The sequence below is a fragment of the Carassius auratus genome, unplaced genomic scaffold (genome assembly GCF_003368295.1).
Source record: "Carassius auratus strain Wakin unplaced genomic scaffold, ASM336829v1 scaf_tig00215270, whole genome shotgun sequence".
NCBI classification, from domain to species: Eukaryota; Metazoa; Chordata; class Actinopteri; order Cypriniformes; family Cyprinidae; genus Carassius; species Carassius auratus.
In genome coordinates, this window is record NW_020528018.1 from 29,690 (window position 1) to 55,115 (window position 25,426).

The 25,426-nt window shown below is 39.6% G+C and overlaps 1 protein-coding gene across 1 annotated transcript; it reads left to right on the plus strand.

The window, feature by feature from the left end:
* Nucleotides 1-3,139: 3,139 nt before the first annotated feature.
* On the plus strand, nt 3,140-21,509 carry LOC113094181 (active breakpoint cluster region-related protein-like). The gene is made up of 8 exons (XM_026259885.1): nt 3,140-3,256; nt 3,369-3,413; nt 3,528-3,632; nt 7,686-8,330; nt 16,247-16,381; nt 16,505-16,610; nt 18,595-18,728; nt 20,016-21,509. The coding sequence occupies exons 5-8, from the start codon at nt 16,264-16,266 to the stop codon at nt 20,063-20,065; spliced, it is 408 nt and encodes a 135-aa protein (XP_026115670.1). The 5' UTR covers nt 3,140-3,256; nt 3,369-3,413; nt 3,528-3,632; nt 7,686-8,330; nt 16,247-16,263; the 3' UTR covers nt 20,066-21,509.
* Nucleotides 21,510-25,426: the final 3,917 nt, after the last annotated feature.

Here is a 25,426-nt window from a genome sequence, read left to right on the forward strand (position 1 = left end):
ATTGAATGATACCGGTCCCATTTCAAAAGCGGTTGAGGGAATTAAATAGTAGTTTATTGTTTTTAATATCTCTATAGTAGACATCCCATGTCTCTAAAATGTGAAACACAACTTGTTCAGATTTTTTGCTTTCATTTTCTTGCAGTTATAGAGTAAAATATATTTTGTAATATATATATATATATATATATATATATATATATATATATATATATATATATATATATATATATATATATATATATATATATATATATATATTATATAGAATATAAATAATTATATTTTTTTAATTTGTACATTTTAATAAACTTAAACTTATATAACTTCATAATTTATTTCACTTCAAGAATAACCTAGCAAATGTCTTCTTTAAAACTAGACCAACCATACAGTAAGTCTATATTCCAAAGCATTCTTGAATTACAACCATTTAAATCGCATATTTTCAGAGATATATGAACACCTGACCTGGCAAATGACCGCTTTATTAATTCATTGTTATCACTAAATTAACCCTTTAACTGTCACCCTTTTTTCGCATAAACATGAAAATCACTATCCAAACTTAAAGACCATTTCGAGTCTTGACCCAATTTTGACCAAATGCATAACGTTAGCAAACTGTTACTGCGGTCATGGGATAGCTTACATTAACGTTACAGCACCTGTAGTTACTATGCTGCCCGCAGTTGCAATCAGGTTCCAGAAGAGATCAGATGTGTTAAAACACTATAGTCACATTTAAATCTAGACCCAAAACTCATCTGTTTAGCTGTGCATTTATTGAATGAGCACTGTGCAATGTCCGAATTGATTGCACTATATTTTCACAGTTTATTTTTTTTTATTTTTTATGTAAAATCATTTTCTAACTGTTTTTAAATGTTTTAATCATTTTAAAAGTTTTAAAATTGCTTGTTTTATTTTTGTTATTATTTTTCTTCATGATTATTTTACTTTCTTTTATGTAAAGCACTTTGAATTACCATTGTGTACGAAATGTGCTATATAAATAAACTTGCCTTGCCTTACAGACATAATTGTTAATGCTGCAGTGTATAGACCCTTTTACAGTTGGTAAACAAGGTGAAGTATTTGTGTGGGCGGGGCTTAGCTGGAGGCAGAAAGATTCCCTTCAACACAGTGGCCTGACATCTACACTTACCTGATAGAGAAACCGAGCGTGTATAGTAAAGAGAAACTGAGGGCGTATAAATCCTTAGATTAAATAAAGAGTGACATTACAGTAAAATTATTATTAAGATGTAAATAGTTTCTAGAAATAAAAATTCTGAAGACTGCAAATTAATTATAAACTTTCTGTATTTATTCTTTCTTACCATGTTCTTAAATTCCGGTCACAATTAATCACAACAATGTATATAAAATGTTCTCCGTCAATTCTGGCAACCAACAACACAACAAGACGACATTTTAAGCTCCTTGAGTAGCCGACCCTGTGTTGGTTTGTATTAGCCGCCTCCAGTTTTCCGTTTGTTTTGCCTCCAGCTAGCGCCGTGACGTACCTGTGACGTCCGCGCAAAAGGGGTCTATACGGTAGTTCTGCCAACGGTAAAGCCGTTGGTTCAGTCCAAAATGGCGCCAGCGCGATAGCAGCGCCATCTAGCGATTGTTGTCAAAACTGCAATGGAGTTTCACCTCTTGTTACTTCTATACTCTTTGGTGGTAGTTTCTGGGATGGAGGGAGTTTACAGGAATAACATCGATGATGTTGAGAGATATCTCAATTCTACATGCACAAGCAGAAGCGACTGGTGCAGGCACTGACGAACACAGCGACGTGAAGCCCGTGAGCCAGTGGCTGAACCGGGTCGAACCAGGCGTTTAAGGCAAGTACGAAAACCCCCATGTGTTTGGTGGATAAAGTTTTTGTATTTGCTGATTTCTCAGTGCAGTCGTGATATTCAGGTCAGAGCCACAGCCCAGAGAGAAGTGCATATATGATCTGAAGCTTGTGAAGATGCTATGACGTTGCGGCCCACGGGGGAATTCCTCTTCACTGGAGCGAGCCGTGGCTAGGATGTGCTCCGCTTTATAAAGACTTCATCAGACAGTACTGCTCGGCTCTGGACGCAGGAAGATGATGTCACAGCCAGGTATGATCACACACTGTATGCCTGTCATCATACCTAATATTGTATATATTTGTAAAAAAGTTTTTGTACAGGCATTTTAGTAAATTTATGTTCATGCATGTCTCCACGCACCATCCAGTCCAAAGTTCTGATCCTGACGTCAGTGTAACATCGACCATCTGTGCTCCATGCTTTGTTCAGTGGTAACGGACCATCAGTGTGTTTTTTAATTCAGCTATGCTGCCAGATCCTGAAGGCAGACTACAGAAAAGCCAGTTGGCCAGGTAAAGCAGGTACGACTTATTATTTTAGTTATTTTTAAACTCACTGGCTCATTATGATGAGATCTACTTTGTACATCTCAAAGAAACAAGGCCAGTTTGACCACCTCTCTTTTACTGCATAAAAAAGATACAGATAAATCTGTAGTAGCTAAATTACAAATACTTACCTTGAATATGAATCAAAAGAAAAAGAAAGCTTGAGATTTGACTGAAAGCAAAGTGGCTTTAAGTTACATTCAAAAGCTAATTTTATCACTTTAAAATTAAGGTTTTTATTTCATTGCATTCACTGTGTAGTTTTTAATTTTAACTCTTATTATGCAAAAACGTTTAAGATGAAGATATATATGTCGTTCAGGTGAAGGGTAAGGAAAGGTATGAAATGTTGAAGAAAATAAACGACAGTTTGGAACTTAGCGACGTTATGCCTCCATGTGACTTGGACAAATGCAGACAGAAACTGAGTCTATCGGCTCAAACAAGTCTGTATTTTCACCTCCCAGTCCAATCAGAACCTGTGGAGGTGTGCGTACAACAGCCAGGCAACTTAAAACTAAGAAACAACAGGAATGGTAAAAGATGGATGTGTCTGCTTTTACTTCCATGTCACAAAGTCTAAAAGACCATGCAGGTTCTGGAGCTTTCTGAGGGACCTTTTTGGGCTAATGAAGCAGATGATGGTGAGATGGATAGCGGCGTGGATTTAAGTCTTGATGAAAATGGCATTTTATGGCTAGAGCCACTCTCAAATGTCAGTCATATAACTGCATTCACAGGACTTTCAGAGGAACACAGTGACGGCGTGCCCTCGGAGACCGTCTAAGCCTAACGCACCGGGTGTAGGACAGACGTTCTGTCTGGCCACACAACCAGGTATGAATATAGTTCTATTGTTTCCAAGGCATCAAATTCTTGAATGGTCACTGCTTACAGGAAATAAGTGATTGGACATGCAAAAATATGCCAATTTTAACCTCAATATAAGGACAAGTCCTGGCCCACGGACCTCAGCCAAACTGCAATGCTTTAGGTAATTATAATTTTATTCATTTGGACTCACAGTTCTGATGATGAAATCTACATTCTGCATGTAAGTGGCAAAGAGCGTTTTAGATTTCTTTCTCTGTGGGTCTCTGTGCATCAGCTCAGCCAGCCACACAGCAGAAAGAGGAGGCGCACCAGCCCATGTGCTTAAAGCACTACTGGTCTCAGGACATAGCAGAGCTTCCTCGACCAATCCAGCATCCAGGTGAGTCTTTAGAAATGAAACAATTCATTCTAACACAATGTCTGGTTCCCTCCCGAGAACGGTCTCTCGACATGGCGTTAACGCCTTGGGGACTCCCTTCCTTCCTAACCTACCTGAAATCCTATTGCACAACGCCAGTGAAGTTGCAACTCTCACTGGCCAATGCCAGTCAAGACGATATATTGTGCCGTGTTGGCGGCATAACCTCAGAATCTTCCTCTTTCAATTATCCTACGAGACAGCTGTTGAGAAGACGCAAGAAGACGGATTTCCCTCTTGGCGTTCCAGCATGTCGAAAGTTTGCACGCTGTGTTCGGGGCCTATCGAGGCCCCGGACACCCAAGAGTTCTGCATCCGTTGCCTGGGTCTCGCCCATGCGGAGGCAGCACTCAACGGGTCAGGCTGCCCACACTGCGAAGAATTCTCAGTGCGGGTGCCTAGTGGTCTAGGCTTAGAGTGGGAATCCCCCGACGAACCAGCTAAGAGCAAGCTGGATTCTTGGTTCTTTTACTCAGGCCGCCGAGCTGCTGCTCCGAGGAAACGAGCCCCATTCCTCCCAGACCTGCATGACGAGGTCGCTAAGGCGTGGGCTGCGCCCCAATCGGCTCGCACTCACGCGGGTGGGTCAGAAATTTTCACCAAAGCCGATGGAGCGGAAACCGTACTTTGTCGTTCCCAAGAAAGGTGGTGGTCTCCGTCCAATATTAGACCTGAGACCCATCAACCGTGCGTTGTACAAATGCGCTTTCAAAATGACAACGCTAAAGCAGATACTGGCACAGATTCGACCCGGAGATTGGTTTGTTTCGGTGGACCTGAAAGACGCATATTTTCATATTCAGATCGCCCCTCGTCACAGGCGCTTTCTGAGATTTGCGTTCGAAGGCATAGCATATCAGTTCATGGTGATGCCGTTCGGGCTAGGGCTTGCGCCTCGTACGTTTACGAAATGTGTGGATGCAGCATTTTCCCCTCTGAGAGCGAGCGGAATGCGCATACTGAACTATTTGGACGATTGGCTGATCTTGGCACATTCAGAGGATGTGCTCAACAGCCACAAACACACTCTGTTACGTCACCTGGAGAGTTTGGGTCTCTGTGTGAATGTACAAAAAAGCGTGTTACGCCCCAGCCAAACAATCATGTATCTAGGGGTGCAATTGGACTCGATAACAATGAGAGCGCGTCTGAGTCAGGAGGGCATACAAGATTTAGTGTCCGCTCTGAACGCATTCAGACTGGGCCGTCCCATAGCACTGAAGGAATTTCAGAGGCTCTTGGGGCGGATGGCGGCGGCCGCGACGGTCTGTCACCTTGGTCTACTCTATATGCGCCCACTCCAGTTATGGCTGAAAACACAAGTACCGAGAAGGGCGTGGAAATTGGGCCGTGCCCGCATTGTGGTCACTCGCAGGTGCTTAAGCGCACTGAAACCATGGCAGAACCCCGACTTGTACCAGCGCGGCGTCCAGATGGGTCTGGTCACGCGGCGGAAAGTGGTCACGACAGACGCGTCGACGACGGGCTGGGGAGCTCACTGCGATGGCTTACCGGCTTCGGGCCACTGGACCGAGTCGGAGAGAACGTGGCACATAAATCGCCTCGAGCTGAGAGCGGTTTCTTTAGCCCTTCAGAGTTTTATGACGCAAATCAGGGGGCACCACGTGTTGATTCGCACAGACAACATGACGGTGGTATCGTACATAAACCGCCAGGGCGGAGTACACTCGAAAGCCCTGTACAGTCAGGCAGCACGCCTTTTGCTGTGGGCCGATCATTATCTGCCCTCCATTCGAGCAGCGCACGTTCCGGGATGCCTGAACAGTGGCGCGGATATGCTGTCAAGGAACGGGATTCCTCACGGAGAATGGAGACTGAACCCTGGGACAGTGAGGCTGATCTGGGAACAGTTTGGGAAAGCGGAGGTGGACCTGTTCGCGACAGAGGAGAACACGCATTGCCCTCTGTTCTTCTCGCTGTAGCGCTCTCCCCTGGGCGGGGATGCACTCACAATGCCGTGGCCGAATGCCCGTCTGTATGCATTCCCCCCGCTAAAGATTTTGTCACAAGTGCTGCACAAAATCAGAGAGGAGAAAGCGTCAGTGTTATTAGTTGCTCCGTACTGGCCGAACAGGCCTTGGTTTCCCGATCTTCTAGAAATACTAACAGCTCCCCCGTGGCCAATCCCGCTGAGACAAAATCTCTTGTCTCAGGCAGACGGCTCGATATGGCACCCCAACCCAGAATGGTGGAAACTTCATGTGTGGATGGTGTGCGGGAACCGGTAAACCCGGGTTCGTTGTCTCACCGCGTGATGTACACGATTGCGGAGGCGTGAGCCCCTTCTACGAGATGCCTGTATGCTTGTAAATGGGCAGTCTTTGAGAGGTGGTGTGAATCGAATGGTCGGGACCCGGAAAGCTGCCCCGTCATTCTGGATTTTCTGCAACAACTAATGGACGGCGGCAGTATGCCCTCTACGCTTAAGGTTTACGTTGCAGCTATCTCAGCTTTTCACGCTGCTATTGACGGGCGCTCAGTTGGGAAACACGATCTAGTGATCAGATTTTTGATAGGCGCGAGAAGACTAAAACCCTCCCGCCCCCCTACAATGCCATCATGGGATCTGGCTATGGTGCTGGGAGCGCTAGCCCTCCCACCATTCGAGCCACTTCAGTCTGTCGGCTTGAAGGAGCTCACGCTTAAAACCGCGCTGCTGCTCGCCCTTGCTTCGTGCAAGCACGTGGGGGATTTGCAAGCGCTCTCTGTGAATGTGGACTGTATGCAGTTTGGACCAGGTGATTGTAACGTCACGCTCAAGCCAAAGTTTGGCTATGTGCCCAAATCGCTCTCAACACCATTTAGAGCGCAAGTGGTGGCTCTTTCTGCCTTCTCTCCGGAATCGGAGACTTCATTGGACAGCACCCCGAGTCAGGTGTTGTGTCCGGTAAGAGGTTTACGACTTTATGTCAACCGCACGGCTGCGTTTCGGCAATCCGAGCAGCTGTTTGTTTGCTTCGGAGGCAGCCCCAGAGGACAGCCTGTCTCTAAACAACGGCTGTCACATTGGGTGGTCGACGCTATTGCTTTGGCATATTCTAGCCGTGGTATGGAATGTCCTATTGGTGTTCGAGCCCATTCGACGAGGGCTGTCTCCTCCTTGTGGGCGTGGACTAAGGGAATTTCTATCAAAGATATTTGTATGGCGGCTGGATGGTCTTCGCAGAATACCTTCGTCAGATTCTACAACTTGGACGTGCAGTCATTAGCCTCACAGGTTCTATCGGTGAGTACAACCTGTGGTTCTTCCTGCAACCACTAGCCGCTCGACGGCGCTGGTGGTTTCGACCAGGTCCTGTAGGGAGAGGTTCAGACTGTAACGCCTCATACGGTCATTCCCTATGTGTGCCCAACATTTCATTCTAATGGTTGTTGCACTGTTTTGCTATACGCTTGTATGTGGGTTCACAGGACTGTGTCATATTTGTATAGCTATAGGGCTGCGTCTCTTTCAGACATGATTTTTAAATAACCTGATTGGTCCCCCTCACGGGAATCTATATCCAATCCCGTCGAGGCATGTCGCAGGGTCGTATCTGATTGGCTGGGGATTAACTTTATCTTTAATGTATACAAGAATTATTTATGATTGCTCCGCCGAGGCTGAGCCTTTTTAATCGCTGTTCCCACGGCGTTGTTTTATACAGTCCCCAAGGCATTAACGCCATGTCGAGAGACCGTTCTCGAGAGGGAACGTCTCCGGTTACTGTCGTAACCTCTGTTCCCTGAGAGACGGGAACGAGACATGGCGTAGGCCGCCGTGTTCACTGCTCGGATCTGCTGTACTGTCAATTCAGTCGGAAAATTCTGAGGTTATGCCACCAACACGGCACAATATATAGTGGCGAGGCCCCGCCCATATTTGCCATCTTGACTGGCATTGGCCAGTGAGAGTTGCAACTTCACTGGCGTTGTGCAATAGGATTTCAGGTAGGTTTAGGAAGGAAGGGAGTCCCCAAGGCGTTAACGCCATGTCTCGTTCCCGTCTATCAGGGAACCGAGGTTACGACAGTAACCGGAGACGTTTTCAGTGAGTCGGAGAAGAGAGTGACTGACAAGAAGCAAACGGGAAAGGTGTCCCCTCCGACACGAAGTCCCACTCCAAAGCACCGCCCTCATCAGTGCAACACAACACAATGGCCAGACACCTGGGTGTGGACACTTCCATGCTCCGTAGAGCCATCTGGAACTATATTCAGGGCAAGTTTGGGATTCGGTAAGTCTCTTCACTGCTGACAGTTTCAGAAATATGTAGCAACATTGAGTACGTTTATTCATTCTACAAGGAACCTTTTAAAATGCTGAAGATGTCTCAGAGACTTCCCCGGAGCCTTCACATAAGCACAAGCGGGAGATCATTTGTTTATGCATCTCAACAGGTCCAAGGCCAGGTGAATCATTAAGAAAAGAAACACACTTCCACTTGTATGTACGGAATAAGATATGATGACTACGGCTACAGTGGGGAATAATAATCGATACAGATACAGATCGTAAAATAATTTCTTGCAACTCTATAAGAAGCAGAGCTCACAGACTTGTTTTTGTTTTCCATTGGTTTAACGTACGCTTCTGGCATGTGTGCGCTGAGATGCTGGACCAGAGGAGGACAGACATGCTGTACGGACGCGTAACCAGGTATGATCGCACACCTAATGAGAACTTATGCTTGCATCAATGGAATCAGATATGATGATTAAAGGCCTGTTCACACCAAGAACGATAACTAACTATAAAGATAACGACATTAGCGTCCACAACAGCGAACAATATTGTTTGTGTATTCTAAGCAGACACGCGTCTGCTGCTTTAAATTCTCGAGCTCATTACAGCAGGATTGATTCTGATTGGTTGGCAATGTTTTTATCGTTCATCAGAAAAAAAAAATCGTTCTGAAAGTGATTCCAACAATATCGTTTCTCTGTGCCTTTATCGTTATAGTTATGGTGTGGACTCCGCTGTTCTTTAATATTGAGAACGATTTTTATAACTTTATCGTTATCTTTATAGTTATAATTTTTGACTTGTGTTCTTTGTAAATAGAGCTGAAACAATTAATCTATTTAATCAATTAAAATCGATTATTAAAATAGTTGTCAACTAATTTAGTCATCGATTAGTTGCTAAATAACTTTTATTTGCCATAAGCGGCTCATTTCGTGCATATTTCAAATCTGCGGTGACCAAAGTGTGGCAGTAATGAGCCACCGGGGGTTTTACTCAACCAGTACAGCAGGAGAAGTAGCGAATAGCCAATAGCTGGCCTCGTTTTATGTCACGTGCTTCCCGAACAGCGTCTCTGCAGCATTCAACGGTTGTGGGAATACTTTACTTTGAGCCTTCAAAAAAAGAAGAGTAACCTTTATTTCAACAACATTACAACCAAACAAGGTACACGAACATATTTTCAAAAAATAACCACAATTATTCAGACTTGGTTGAGCCTAACAAAGCGTATACCGACAAACACATAAAAAATAAATAAATAAATAATACAAATTCATAAATAAATAAAAAGTAAAAAAATTTTAACCTTAAAAATTCTTTGGTAGGGTAAATCTCATTTATAATCTCATTATAACAAAACTCTCTATGTAATAACAAATTCCCATTATCATCCAAAAAATGGACAACAGCCCAAATCCCTTTGGATTTCCATACCTCAAAAAAAACCTGATTTTCTACCAAATTTTATATATCTATTATTCCAAACTGGAGTGTTATGAGGCGTAAAATTATGCTTAAACAACAATTTCCAATAAAGCAGCACTTGCTGATGGAAGTCAGAAAGTTTTACTGGTAAAGAGTAAAATCAAAATCACACCGTAAAAGGAAATTAATTCCACCCAATTTTTTTAAAATTGCACTTGGGACAATATACCAAAAGGATTGATGATGCATATGAAGGATTTTAACCATTTTAATTTCAATACACCATTCATAACATCAAAATCAATCGAATTTACTCCACCATCTTCATACTTTTTAATCATGTCATCCTTTCTTATGTACTGACATTTATTCCTCCAAATAAATTTAAAATTCAACTTATTTATTGCTTTAATCATTTTTGTTGAAATGGGCATGGAAAAGGCTGGGTAGATGAGTCTAGACAAACTGTCCATTTTGGACAAAAGAACTCTTCCAAAGATTGTAAGATCCCTTTGCAGCCAACTATTCAATATCAATTTACACTTCTCTATGTTATTCCATACATTTTTATTCTCCATTGTTACTCTCTCTCTAGAGATAACAATCCCTAAATAACTCAAGTAAAGTTAACATTACACATTTCTATAAATTCGGATACAGGCCAGAAGCCTTAGAAAGAATATTAACCGAATGTAAAGCTAAAGGAATTTGTTGTTAATTTTTTTTAAAACAATGTTGTGTCGTCTGCAAATTGACTTATTATTATTTGTCTATCCAACACTGATAACCCTTCAATACCATTATTTTGAATCAATATCGATAGCAACTTTGCTACTATAATAAACAATAATGGGGAACTACTACAGCCTTGACGAATTCCCCTTTTAATAGGGACTTTTTTAAGTGTGCAAGTTCTATGCCTTAGAGCTACCGAACTATTAATATCATTATATAACATTTAAATTTATAAATCTTCTTCCAAAACCAAAGTGCTTCAAAGTTTTCAAAATAAATGGATGCTCTACCGCATCAAATGCTTTAAAGAAATCTAAAAAAATAAATCCACTTCTTTGAACAGCCTCACTATAGTCCAGTAAGTCTAAAACCAATCTTACATTGTTATGAATTGACCTTCCTTCTAAAAAGCCTGACTGTGTCTCACTAATTATAGTAGAAATACCTTTTTTCAGTCTAGCAGCAATAGCCCCAGACAAAATCTTATAATCCGTATTGAGTAAAGTAATAGGCCTCAAATTATCTAAAACTCTTTTATCTTTGCCAGCTTTAGGAATAAGTGTCATTAATCCTTGCTTCATACTTTCTATCAACTCTTTCTTTTCAATAGCTTCTGCTAGGGCATTAAATAATAAAATCCTTAAATCCTTCCAAAAAACTGTAAAAAAAAATATTGGTGAGCCCATCAGTCCCTGGAGATTTATTTAAAGGCAACTTCATAACAACTGAATCCAATTCTTCAACTCTAAGATCCGAATCACATACATTTTTAAAAGAGTTATCAATGTGTGGAATATTGTTTCGAATTTTGGCAAAAAAGAGATCCGAGTCATCTGAAGAAAAATCTGAAGAATATAAATTAGAATAAAACAGAAACACTTCTTTTTAAATTTTTCTTAAATCTTTGCATTCTTCATTTTGGATCATTAAACTATCAATGGAGTTTCTTTGTTGCCTATTTTTTTCCAAATTACTAAAATATGAAGAGTTCTTTTCTCCATCCTCAATCCACCTGTCATGTGACCTTAAAAAGGCCCCTTGTGCCCTCTACAAATAAAGATGATCTAATTTATTTTGCAGCTCCATCAGCCTGTTTTTTTCCTCATTATTTAACACAGGATTAGTACAGCACAAACTTATTTCACGAATTAGGTGATTTTCAAAAATCTTTTTTTCTTTATATATTTTCTTAGAAAATTGTATGAAGAATTCTCTCATTTTTAATTTGTAAAAATCCCATTTGCTTACATTTACAGTCAAAAGAATCATTTATCTCTATATTTCTAATCAATTCCTTAATTTTATGACAAAATTCTTCATTTTGTAAAAGATGGGCATTGAACTTCCAATAAGCTTTTTTTTTAAATTGCTTACCCACAGGTTCTAGCACAAGATCAATAAAGCAGTGATCAGTTAACGGAGCTTTAAAAATGTAAGATTGAGAAACAAATTTTATAATATTGTTACTTACCATCCAATAATCAATTCTGGATTTGCTCTCCCCATTAGGTTTAAACCAGGAAAAACATTCAGCGTCAGGATATAAATCTCTCCAAATGTCATACAAATTATTTTCGGATTTCAAAAATTCAATGGAAACATTCAGCCGCTGTTTGTTAAGTCTGGGAGGCCATCTGTCCTTCCACTCATCTGGAACCATATTCCAATCCCCTCCTACTATAATATTATCTGTTGGGTATTTTACTTTAGTTTCTGTAATCACCTCAGAGACATCTTCTATTAATTTCTGATTTTGAGCTGCATTGTTAAAGCCATAAATATTAAATAAAATGAAAAAAAAAATCATACATTTTAAGTACCACCATTAGGCAATAACCATTACCATCAACTTAATAACTAATGACTTCCCCAGGACATTTGTTGAAACATATTGCCACACCTCCAGAACGGTTAGAACCATGGCTGAAAAAAATCGTATCACCCCATTGATTAGCCCAAAAAGAGGCATCCGAGTCTGTTGAATGAGTCTCTTGTAAAAACAGGCAATGAACTTTTTGCCCTTTACAAAACAAAAAAACTGCCTTTCTCTTTACAATGTCTTTCAAGCCCCTAACATTTGAGAGAACCCGGCTTTGTACAAATAGCATGATGACGTTCCTGCTTCAACTGTCCATCTTTCTTCCCAGCCGATTAACAACATCAACAGCTTCTTCCAGCTTTGGCTCCAAATCGGGTGCAATCTTACCAAGGGTTTGGATAACCACTGATCTGATGTCTTCGTATTTTTTCTCTTCTATGCCTTTGATACGGAGGCACCATCTCATTCTGTTTCTTTCCTGTTCTCTAACCCTTCCAGGCGCGTCCGCACCACATAGAGTTTAAAAACAATTCAACTTTTCAGAATGCCGCAAGCGCACCGCGGGTCATGTGACAAGAACTAATCAACCAGCTTCATCCTTTCCCGTAACAACGTTGAAAGCTCAGCCAAGATGAAGGAACAGCTGATCATAATTGTATATTCGGGCTGTAACGATATGCGATATGAAATCGAAATCACCATACGCAGGTCCACGAACCTGTATTGCAATGTGAGAAGGCAGAATCGCGACACACCCCTCCTAGAGTTATCCTTCCTGTCCAGATCCAATGCTACCACATTTTTAAATTACTATAAGTATTATTTGAAGTTAACATTATAAAATACGTTTGAACTAGTCGATTAACGCGGATACGCGTTATGAGTCATTTTCTCCTGATAACCCTGAAAAGAACTTAAATTACACTTTCAGTTTTAATCGTACAGATAAGAGCAATACATCAATCAAATCTGTAAAGGGTCTACTTTTTTTGGATACAGACATAATAATAACAAAACTTTGTGCACTTATAAAATAAAGATAACAAACAAGGTGTGCTGTCTGCAGCCTTTGTCTGCGCTGATCTTCATTTACAAACATGTAATTAAAATGAACTGTAACTCAGTGAATACTCAACGAAGAGACATGAGAGATATATCTATAGAACGTTTGACATGTCTACTTTAAAATTTAAAAAAGTGCTGCCGAAAACAAATATTCTGTGATAAAGTAATCCATATGAAAACAAGGCGATGTCTGTTTTTCATGTCTCCCTTCATTATATCTAATGTGACCACGCCCCCGCGCTGAACGCGCTATTCAGATTCAAACTGATCTTCAATGACTGTTCTTCAAGTTTTTTTTATTTTACTGTTTGCTTCGCGATTAGAGGAATAAGACATAATTCACCCCAAAAAGATATGATGTGGTTGAGGATTTGAGAAATGGATTTCCTCAGAAAAAAAAGAATGAAGTCCTCTATTCAGCAGAGATCATAAACATGAGTTTTACTAGTTAGAATTTCCAAACTATAATTCCTGACTAAATGTATAATTGAGTGAAATATTATGAAGTTTCAATAACAATATGCAATACTACATCATTCAAAAGCTTGATGTAAATAACATAAATGTAACAAATAAATGTAACCGTAACAAATGTAACAAAAAATGGTGTTCTTTTAATTTATCCCCCCTAAAAAAACTGAAAAATATTCACATATCGCGCTTTTAGGCGCAATATGTGAACGGCACCTAAGACTTTTATTTGTGCAGATTCTCCAGTACAATGTTGTTTGCAAATGTTAAGTCGTAAAAGCTGATAACATTGCTCTTTAACAGTTAACATTTAAAGCTTTACAAACATGTTCTATGATCAGTTGGTCATTTACCAGTTCATAATTCAGTCTTGCAGCCTAATCATGACTGAATGAGAGAGGTAAATGTTTAAATATATTTTAAATGCACTTTTTTTTTTCTAAGTATTCACTGCTCTTTTTCACACAGCAGGTTTTTTATGTGTCCATTTTTTTTTTCTGGACAACCTTCTGATGGATTTTACTTTAAAATGTGAGTTCCATTCAGGTTCCATGCCATTGGCACTTTTTTCGAATGATTGTTTACAATTTCACAGCATAAGCTATAAAGCTGTTTCCCAGTAAATAAAAAAATGCAATGTACTGAAATTTTTATTCTGTTTTATCCTTATTCTTCGTGAAAATATGTTCTGAAAGATTCCTTAATAAGCTTTGTTCGGGATGTTAAACTACTTTAGGAGCTCTAAGGACTGCCATGGTGAAAACATTATTTGAAATCTCCTTGTGAAATTTGCTAGAGTATGGGTCAGTGTTTTGATTGCAGAAGAGTTCGACAAAGGATTACTAACACATAATAAAACAACTCCAGGTATATTTTTGATGAGGATATGACAATGCAAAATGGTTAAAATCTCTTAAAAATATATGCTGAATGATAAAGACCCTTTATTAATAATTTACTTGGGGGAAAATGGGCAAACCTAAATATAAGTACATAAACCGATTAATCGTAAAAATAATCGACAGATTAATCGATTATCAAAATAATCGTTAGTTGCAACCCTACTGTTTTCTCTCTCTCTGGTTATGTGAGGTCAGTGGAGGCCTGTGTCTTGAGTCTAAAAGCAGCAGCAGTGTTGTGGGAAAGGCCACGCAGAGGTCTGACCCCTTCCAGCTGACGGCTGGCTCAATAAACAAACACACACACTGTCTGTAGGGACCATCCTGGGCCCGGTTCCCCGATAACGCTCACTCTTAGTGAAGAAGAAGACCTCAAAAGATATATCTTACCAAAGTTGTTTATGTTCCTAAGTGTGTTCCCCGAAGTGTCCCTTAGGAAGCTTCTTAGCACGCTGCCTCTTACGTCCGACGTTACAAAGGCACTGTCCCAAAGTGAAGGTGCTGAATTAGTTGGCATCGATTGCTCAGGAATCGATTTTCCATTTCACGCGAAGGTGCATTACAACACGTTCTATGCAAATGAAACATTCCTCAAATTATTACAGTAACATTTATTTTAACATTTTAAGTTATCAGTAGAATATAGACTATAAATTAAATTATCAAATGGTCATTAATATGTTCACACGATATGTTGTGACGGTTAGACGAACCGGGTAGCCTATCCCTTGCTAATCATCCACCCTCCTTATCCCGTTGTGCCACTTGTGCCGCTTCTTGACATGGGTTTAATGACTTCTAAAAATTATATAATACACTTTTATATTAATGGTAAGGTACTTTACAATCAGAATTTATTGGCAAGCAGCTGCAGTTACTTCTGTTTAATGCGGTATTGATTGCAATTGATTTATGTTTTCAATAAAAAGCAACCCATCTACAATGAACACAGAGAGAGAGAGAGAGTTAGATACAAAACGTTTGCCTGGCAAGTGCAGGTCTGAGAAGGTCCAGCAGCTCCATAATGAGCTGTCTTGGGAGGCGATTTTTTTTAAATATAGCCACGACAGGCAATGTCAAAAGGGCTTAAGTTTTGCGGAATAAAAAAATTGACATGGACTAAACGGCTCCGCTTCCGGCTCCGTTTTTGATTCAATACAAGGACACGTTGGATCGCTGCCATAGTTGGTCGCTTACTGGACACCCCCATGCTTACCCATTTATAGATCTTAGCCGTTTAGAGCCAAATTGTTTGCCAGATTTTAATTATCAAAAGTGATTGTCAATTTGCTTTAATTACATTACGAAAAAGCCTAGGCTAATTACCACCACATTAATTCTGATACCATATAAAGTCATCTTCATAATAGGACATGTATCCATTGCGAACATAATTTATTATGAGTCTTAAAATGTGCATAACATAAAATCATTGTTGTGCCACAACATTGTCAACATACCATAGTTTGACTTGTATTTTGTTTAAAGCACTATATAAAATAAAGGTGATTGACTTGTACTGCGCTCAGTGCGCTGCGCTGATTTCTAAAGACTGTTGTACAGTACCATCTTGAGCTCAAAAAACGCTAAGAGAGAGCTTACGAATGGTCCAGACCAACCTTACGAAAGTGTGACTTACAGAAGATATACTTAGCGTACGAACGTGTCGGGAATCGTGCCATAAGGTTCAGAAAGAGGTTAAGGAATAGGTTAAGAACTACTTTGCGATAAGAACGTTTTGGGGAACCGGGCCCTGAGCTGTGGCTTCGGCTAGCATACATGTTTTACTCACTATTATGTCATATGTCATACCAGGAGCTTTATTACTCCGCCTGCATGAGTGTTTCCTGCAACGTTTGTTGTAATGGCAAATCATTCACTCTTTCTCTTTTCTCTGTCTCTCTCTCTCTCAGATACCAAAGATATCCTGATGTTGCTGAGTTATATGGACATCAATGTCATAGCAGGGACACTGAAATTGTACTTCAGGGAGCTACCAGAACCTCTTCTCACAGACCGACTGTACCCGGCCTTCATGGAGGGCATTGGTATGGCTTTTCATCTGTAATCTTTCACACTTAAAACCACACCACTGCGTGATTAGTAGCAAATAGGAGTCATGTTTAGATGTGTAATAACACTCCACTTTATCAAACTCCTCTTCATCATAGCTCTATCAGATCCTGCGGCAAAAGAAAACTGCATGATGCATCTGTTGCGGTCACTACCAGACCCAAATCTCATCACATTCCTCACTCTACTGGAACACCTGAAGAGGTAAGAGCATTTCACGCACTCGTGTTTAACTTGCATTTTTACATTTTCAAAAAACATAATTTAGTAGGGTTTATTTATCATTCTTAATGGGTACCAACAAATTTGTCATTATTCTAGTTTTAAAGGGGGGGTGAAATGCTATTTCATGCATACTGAGTTTTTTACACTGTTAAAGAGTTGGTTTCCCATGCTAAACATGGACAAAGTTTCAAAAATTAAGTTGTATGTTTGAAGGAGTATTTCTGTTCCAAAAATACTACTTCCGGTTTGTCACAAGTTTCGGAAAGTTTTTTTCGAGTATGGCTCTGTGTGACGTTAGATGGAGCGGAATTTCCTTATATGTGTCCTGAGGCACTTCTGCCGGAAGAGCGCGCGCTCCCGTATAGCAGAGCACTGAGAGCACAACAGACTTCACTGATCAGAGCGAGAGCGTCGCCAAATGTCACAAAAGAAGTGTGTTTTTGGTTGCGAGGACAAGACAACCCTGCACAGATTACCAGAAGAGAGACAGCATTAAGGGACCAGTGGATGGAGTTTATTTTTACAGAGCATCAACGGAGTTGTGCAAGTGTTTGTGTTTGTTCCCTGCATTTCGAAGATGCTTGTTTTACAAACAAGGCCCAGTTTGACCCATGGATTTGCACATCGCTTATTTCTTAAGGATAATGCAGTCCCAACGAAAAAGGGTCACGATCGTGTGTTGGAACCGCAGGCGGTGAGTAAAACTGCTTCAAATATCTCTGTGTTGTTAACTTAGCTATCGGCGCGTAAGCACATCAAGTAAACAACATGCGATGTTGTCATCAAACTGCACTTTCCACATCTACAGCTTAAAAGGAAAAAAAAAAAGACGACAAAGAAAGTGGAACTTAGTCATTTTCCAAAACCGCTAAGCAAATATATACAGTTTCAGTACATACCACATAGAGACTGATTGCTGATGCTGCTCTTGTTCAATTTCAGCCTCTGGATCTGATTCTGGATCATAAATATACGCTGAATCTGACTGTTAGCCGTGGTTTGTTTTGGTTGGTTTTGTCCTCACAGTGTCACAGCTTCCAGACGTGCTCAACACAAAAGCCTACTCGCGCTCGTGATTCTTTAGCTCCGCCCACACGTCACGCCTCCAGGCACTCGTGTTTTTCCGGGAAAAATCGGTACAGACTATCTTTCTCTTTCTGAATATAATAAAACTAAAGACTTTTTGGAGTTATGAAGGATGCAGTACTACTCTATAGGTACTCAAGATTAACAGGATATTGAGTGAAAACGAGCATTTCACCCCTTTAAGTTTCACATGATCTTTCACAAATCAGTCTAATATGCTGATTTATTGTCAATTATATGGTACTCCCTTAGGTTTCTTGAAAACAGTTTTTTATTTTTTATTTTACTGCATTAAAGGTTTTTAAACCTTTTTAAAGGTTTCCAAAAAATATAAAGCAGTGAAAACAGCTTCTTGAAAACTGCTGTTTTCTACATTGAAATGTTTCTTGAGCACCAAAACATCATATAAGAATTATTTCTGAAGAATCGTGGCACTAAAGACGGCTGCTGATTGATTCCAGATTTTAAAATATACTTTAACAAGGGAAGACGATACCTGAAGCGGAGTAATGTTGTTGACAATGACTCTTTAAAGCCAGTAGCTTCATACAAACATCAGTTCAGTCACCATCATAAATGCCCAGGGTTCTGGCAATTAGCTAGCAAAGCCTTAGGTTTATAAAAACTGTCACAAATAATCTCTCTGGAGGCAATATTGCCAAGTCTAACCACTGGCCATTAAAATATCACAGACACAAACTGCACGTGCTGGATTCAGTTAACAACACTGCTCACTGTGGACAGCTGCTGGACAGCTCTATACATCACACTTGAGCTAAAGTACATGTGCCGAGTCATTAGAAACTCTGTTCAACTTAATAATTGTTTAATAAGATGTGATTCAGTTTTGTGTTTTTTTTGTTTTCTCTCATTTTAGGGTGGCAGAGAAGGAGCCGGTAAATAAGATGTCTCTGCATAATTTGGGCACAGTGTTTGGCCCCACTCTGCTGAGACCGTCAGATTTGGAGATCAGTAAACCCAACGTCACACTGGCTTCTGGTCATGGCACAGGTCAGTCCTGGCTTACATTCTCACCGCTCACTCAGTGCTTTACACTGTCTTTCCCAGCATGGATATATCATATATCAGTTAATGCATTGTGGTTTGGTGTGTTTGACAGTTTGTAGATCTACATCAGCACTTACATTATTACAGTAATACTGATTATTGCAGTAACACTGCCCTTATGCTGAGAGCAGAGTCCTGGGCTTCTTTAGCTCACTCGTGCATTTATGCGCTCATGTGTTGCTCATCTAAAGCAGCATGTTTACTGTGTGAGGGGATCTGAAGAGACTCTTTGACTGTTGATGTTTGCTGTTATGGATTGTACATGATATATCAGAAACTGAACAAGCGGCCTGAGCCAAAAGTCATAACCAGCTTTGACGTGATAATGTTCCTTGGTTAACCAATTTCCAGCGAAATGCTCCAAGACACAACATAAGAAAATCTAATTCATACACCCACCCTAGTCCCCCCGCTAACAGTAACAAAAGATACACACACACAGCTATTTTTTTGACAAAATTCCCAAGTGTGTATAACTTTGGAGCTAATATTTTGTCTTTTTTTTTAATATATAAAATAATATATATTAATAATTGGAAATTGATACTCTTAACAACAACACTAATACTACTACTATTATTAGTTTGTTGCTTTCTTGATCTCTTGAGGAATGATGATGATGACGATGATGATTATTATTATTATTATTATTAATAGTTTGAAGCTCATATACTCTAAAGGCCCGTTCACACCAAGGACAATAACTATAAAGATAACGATAAAGATATAGTTATAAAAATCTTTCTCAGTATTAAAGAATAGCAGAGTCCACACCACAACTATATTCTCCGCCAGAGAAACGGTATCGTTGGAATCATTTTCAGAACGATTTTCCAGCTGATGAAAGATAAAAACATTGACAGCCAATCAGAATCCATCCTGCTGGATTGAGCTCGAGAATTTAAAGTGGCAAACGAGCGTATGCTTAGAATAAACAGACGATATCGTTCACTGGCGTGGACACTAATATCGTTATCTTTATAGTTATCGTTCTTGGTGTGAACAGGGCATTAGTCTTAATACTACAACTACTACTAATAATAATCATCAGTACCAATTCTGAACTTATTCTGATATGGCTTGTTCCGTGTTAAAAAGTAGTAGTATCCGGTTTCTTCATCAGACTAAACTCACAGTTGCAGCACCATCTAGTGATGTGGATGAATAATGCTGATCGTTTGACACATGATTGAGAATGTAAGTGTCATGAATCCCTCTCTCTCTTCACAGGTTCAGGTATTGCTGTACTACCTGCAGCATCCACCCATATCCTTCGCTAAGCTGAAGAAGAACACACTCTATTTCTCAACTGACGTCTAACTCCGACAACAGAGACTCCCTTCTTCTCAAACATTTGTTTTTTTTTGTGTACAAAGCCAACGGTCCAACGGGGAGACAGAGCAAGCCTGTGGCCGCTCTCCCCTGCGTTTTTTGTCTCCAGTCATGTTCATGTGTAAAGGGAGCTTAAGCTTGGCTCCAGTGTGGAGAAGAACTGCAGCGAGAGGAGGACCAGGATTCAGCATCACCTTGAGCGAGCCCAGGATTCAGCATCACCTTATACAAATGTTGCACTTATCACACATGTGTCCTGCCAAACACAAACACACATACTACCACTTCAAACACATCATGTACCGTCCCATCTGAAGGTTGTGTCTCAGGAGGTTGGTTCGTCTGAGTTGCAGATGCATGCTGGGATGTCTGCATCCGTTGTGGCATCTCCTCTGAAGCCCAGTTCAGTGATCCCGCTGGTGGAAGTGAACTCGGCATTTACGTGTTTATAAATATTATTTGTTTGTTTAGTTTAGTTTCATAAGCTTTTGTGCATGTGATATGAGGACACTGAGATGTGTATGTGTTTATGTGAGAGAGAGAAGGAGCAAATGCATTTGTTCAAAATAAAATCTCATGCTGCGAGCATTTCCTTCTGGGCAAAAACATTGAAATCCCAGACCTTCCTTGTCCAAGTACATCCAGGCCAAAAATTGCCCTATTTATTATGAATATATACTGTTAATTGTGCCTTTACATTTCAGTACAATTTGAGACTCCAATTTTTTTTGTATGCAATTGTTTGGTCTATTTGTTTTTTATTCATTTTAACTTCCTGTCAGTATAGACTTGATTATACAGTAGAAGAGCGAAACTAACAGTTAAATCGGCCAGCTTTTGGGACCAGTCATGGTATGCAATGTAGTGAGATTATACTTGGAAAAATGAAAATGATCTTGATTTGGAGAAAAATCATCTCCTGACACCTTTGCAAAGTTGAAGTGTTTGGTGATACTTCAGTTTACTCTGTAGAAAGATCTGTGTAATTGCCTTTTTTTCTTTCTTTTTTTTTTTACACGCATGTTCAGCTTGTCAAATGAAAAGTGGGCAGGATAACAAAGGTTCATGTATTTTGATTTTATTTAATTATTATTATTATTATTATTTTTACTCTGCTGAAGACCACTGGCAGAGCGGAGGGAAAAATGAAACTTTTCTGCTATAAAGCCAGTGACGTACTTCATAAGCACTGTTAGATTGCAGACTATTTGATATTTTAATATAAAAGGAAATTAAAAACTGTTGTATTTTACTTCTGTTGGAAAGATATTGAGTATAATGTATTAACAAGGGTAAATGTTGATGTGACCTTTTTTCTCCATTTTTAGTCAAATAAATGTACATTGAGCACAGCAAGTTTTTGTTTTATTAAAAGGTCTACTTGAAGTCAAATATGCTTATGTGGGGTGACTTTACTGTGGTGTGAATTGTTGCATAGTAAATTACAGAAAAAATAACTGATAAATATTGGACAGCATGAAATATAAATATAAAAAGCATATACAAAGCCATTGAATTAAATTGCAGGTATTAAATGGCCACATGCTACATTTCTTACACCACGTTATCTAAAATATATCAACGTTTTTCAGTATCATTTTGCCATTGTGTGAGCTCCGTATAGAAACGATTTACTGTCTCCAGTGTGGAACAAAATAACTTGTCTGCACAAAGCTGGGACCTGAACCCCACTCAACACTTTGGGATGAATAAAAGGAGAGAGTTGGATCCAATGTCTCATGAAATGCTCAATGACCACATTTGGTGTTGGTTTCTGGGAGACAACATAGCCATGATTTCATTTGTTTAAATAATTATAAACTAGGTACCATTTAAATGTTTGCTCTAAACACAGGGACGTCCATGGCTAGTTGCAACATGGGGAAGTTATCACAAATAAGGTTTTAAAACAAAAGTTGAGTTACACAAATGCATGATTCCTCTAGCAGTGGTTTTGAATGTTGGTTTCACACAGGCAGATCTAAACCCTCTTAAATTAGAATCATGTTTGTCATTCATTTAGTCTGTTAAACTAAAATGACAATATTATCATATTTTGAACACAATAAAATCACACTCACATAGGCCACTATATAATGAAGATAAGGATATACAGCATATATTTAGTTATGCATATATCGGTTTGGGGAAAGGTGTCCCGTATTTATTGTGATATAATCTGTCTATGATTTTGCTGTTTCATTACTGCCTTTACAAAAAATATGTATTCTTGAAGTTCATTTTTAATAAGTAAACTTTGTTCAACTATATTTTCCAAGTATGTACTGTACTAGTTTCAATGTACAAGTAGTATACAGTACTTGTAATTGTACTATTTCAATACTTGGGAAATTTAGGGCCTTATAAGAAGGCAGCAGTACTTTGTTATAGATACTGAACTTAATAGGTAGCCAGTTTATAGATGATAAAACCGGGTTTTTATGATGTGGAGTATGATTTTCAAAAGATAAAGTGAGCCAACTTGAAAGCCAATATAAAACTTTAAAATATGGTCACAATTAAAGTTTATTTAATCAGACTATAGAAAACAGACAGAAAAGAAAGTTTTTCAGTTTTTTTAGTTAGCCTAGTTGTTGCATATGTTACAATAACATTTTTAATGTTGTAGACTTTCATTTTCTGTTAAATGTCAGCACAAAATGTACGAGTTGTTTTGAATTTTACGAATTATGAATTGAACTCCTAGCCTAAGCTTTGTTTTATATGTGGTTGAATATGGTTGTTTAATAATGTGTTAATATATTAATATGTTAAATATGTTAAGACACACACACACACACACACACAAATTAAGGTTTTATAATTTCTAATTAAGATACAAGATCATCTTTTTTGATAAATCAAAGATGGCCCAGCCTGGAGTGCATGCTCTCAGAATGTTTATTGGTATAAATATTCCAAATAACACATTACATTAACTCAAAAAAAAAAAAAAAAAAAAAAAAGTTAACAAAGGCAGAAAAAAACTTTTTACACTTTTTTAAGTTTTTAAATTAAGTGTAGTTAATATTTTTTTTTTTTTTACGGGTTTTAGAATTGTTTGTTTGTAAGGCTGTTTACTGCTAGGTTCTGCCAACTTATTTTTAATAGTACAAGCTGGCATGTAGGCCTAGTTGAAAAAGTTACAATGTCAACAACAGCAGTAATTTACACGATCACAACCAATAGGAGCACGTGCCTCCGCTGAGGACGGGACACCCGCGGAGGGTCCGCTGAGAGCCGGCTCCACCAGCAGCGCCTCCAGCACCTCCTCCTCCTCCAGCCATGACCTGGGCACCCCGCGAGACACCTGCGGATTCTGCAGACAAAACGGAGAGACGGCGCTGGTTTACACGAGTCACAGGCTGAAGGCACGAGACGGACGGATCCTCTGCCCGTGTGCCCGTTCTGCTCCGCCACCGGGGACTGGGCGCACACGCGAAACTACTGTCCGCGGAGAAACACACCAGGGACCAGCAACATGTGAATCAATGCACTCGCGCACTTCTATTCACCTGAAGACTGTAAGCCTGTGTTCGAAGTAGCCTATGTTGTGAAAATATGTTCAGAAAAAGTTGTTTGCATGGTAAAGTTTGAAACGCGTTTTTATGGTTCCTTTCAAAATAAAAATATTTTTGTAGTGCACCAAAAGCAGCTTTTTACTTGTGTCATTTAAATTGCATTTACATGCGTTCCTTGCTGTTATTGGTTGACATTTACTTGACAGTCATCTAATAATAATTTATCCAAATCAGTAGCTATTTCGGATAATCAATCTAATCGCATTTAACGTGTGAAAAAAAAAACTACAAAATAAACACCTGCTGAATGTAAAAGACATTTTACTATTATATGTTTACAATTGATACAAATTGAACAGGTTTGGGTTTAACATGATGCAAATAAGCAGGTTGTTTAATAAAATAATTGTCTCTTGATTTCATCGTCAATTTAATAAAATGTGCACCTAAATGAGCATGGCATAATGTGTGGAACTCCAGCTAAACAGTCATGTCTTGACACTTAACGTTACTTTGCATCGCCTGCCACAAGCTCTTTGTCTGCAACACGACAAGAGGCCATAACGGATAAATTAATTTCGTTCAATTGTAAGGACATGAGACCGATCAGTATCGCGGATGGGGCAGGCTTCGGGGAGTTCTCACTGGCGGTTTTAGGGGGGGTGGCCAGTGCCCCCGTGTCACCAAGCTTGGCCCCCCCTCTGGCCCCCCTAAATTTGGAATCGTAAAATCACACCAAACAACTGCGCATTTGATCAGTCGCGGCGCCTTCGATAGGCTACAATGCAGCACAATGTATCACAATAATTCGACCTGATGTGACAGGCGGAACAATCGACCTGATGTGACAGGCGGAACAAATGCGTGTCGCACTTGGTTCCAGTCGGCCAGCCCATTCAAAGCGCGGCTGGCTTGACCGCAGTGGCCAGCCCCCTTGGAGCAGACGGTTACCGTTTCGTTTCTTTCGTCTCAATTGAGTTCCAATGGGGTCGCTGTGTCCATTTCTTTTACTGTCTATGTTTCTGTTTCTGTTGGACGTGTCGGATTAGAGAACCGAGGAGCAGATGATACTGCGCATGGTATCTGATTCTTTTGATGATTTATTCTGAACTGATTCTGTGCTAGTGTTATGAGCGCTGGTAAACCGAAGACTTGAATGAAGGGCAGTAATCGCGAATGACATTACATCGAGCGCAAAAGAACCGGTGAACCGTTTTTTTTTCCAACTGGTTTCATTTGATCGAATTGTCCGAAACAACCGGTTCACTTGAGCACCTGCTCCTTTGCCCCTTAAGTGACCCTTTGTCAAAGCAAAATTTCCTCGAATTTTTTTTGTGTGATAACATTTCCTTTTGTGAATGCCTGCCCACGCCCAATCATAATATTAGTACAATTTATTAATAATAATTTAGCCGTAAATAAAATGACCAACATGATGATCTCATGACCCCATCAGACTGGGAGTATTCCTCACGAGCATTTTTTAATTGCTAAAGGACATTTTCAACACTGTGGCAGCTGGTAAGGTGTTTCATTCTTAGCGAAGTGATTCTGATGTTTATTTACTTATTATTATTTTACAAGAACGATGTGATGTGAGAACATGCAGATATGTTGTTTATATTGCTGTGTGTAGCCTGTAGTGTAGAAGTAACACTAGCGTGCTGTTTGAGGGAGAAAAGTTTCACAGGCATCGAAGGGTCTGGTCTTTTTTATGTTATTTGACTAAATTATTATTATATTACAGTACTTATTTATTTTTTAACACATAGAGTGCCTAAAAAATAA

What these genes read in the sequence shown, in the direction of transcription:
- LOC113094181 (XM_026259885.1), top strand. Translation starts at nt 16,264, where the DNA reads ATGTTGCTGAGTTATATGGACATCAATGTCATAGCAGGGACACTGAAA. An exon ending in CTACTGGAACACCTGAAGAG is followed by an intron (nt 16,611 to 18,594) that starts GTAAGAGCATTT and finishes CTCTCATTTTAG; the next exon opens with GGTGGCAGAGAAGGAGCCGG. An exon ending in GGCTTCTGGTCATGGCACAG is followed by an intron (nt 18,729 to 20,015) that starts GTCAGTCCTGGC and finishes CTCTCTTCACAG; the next exon opens with GTTCAGGTATTGCTGTACTA.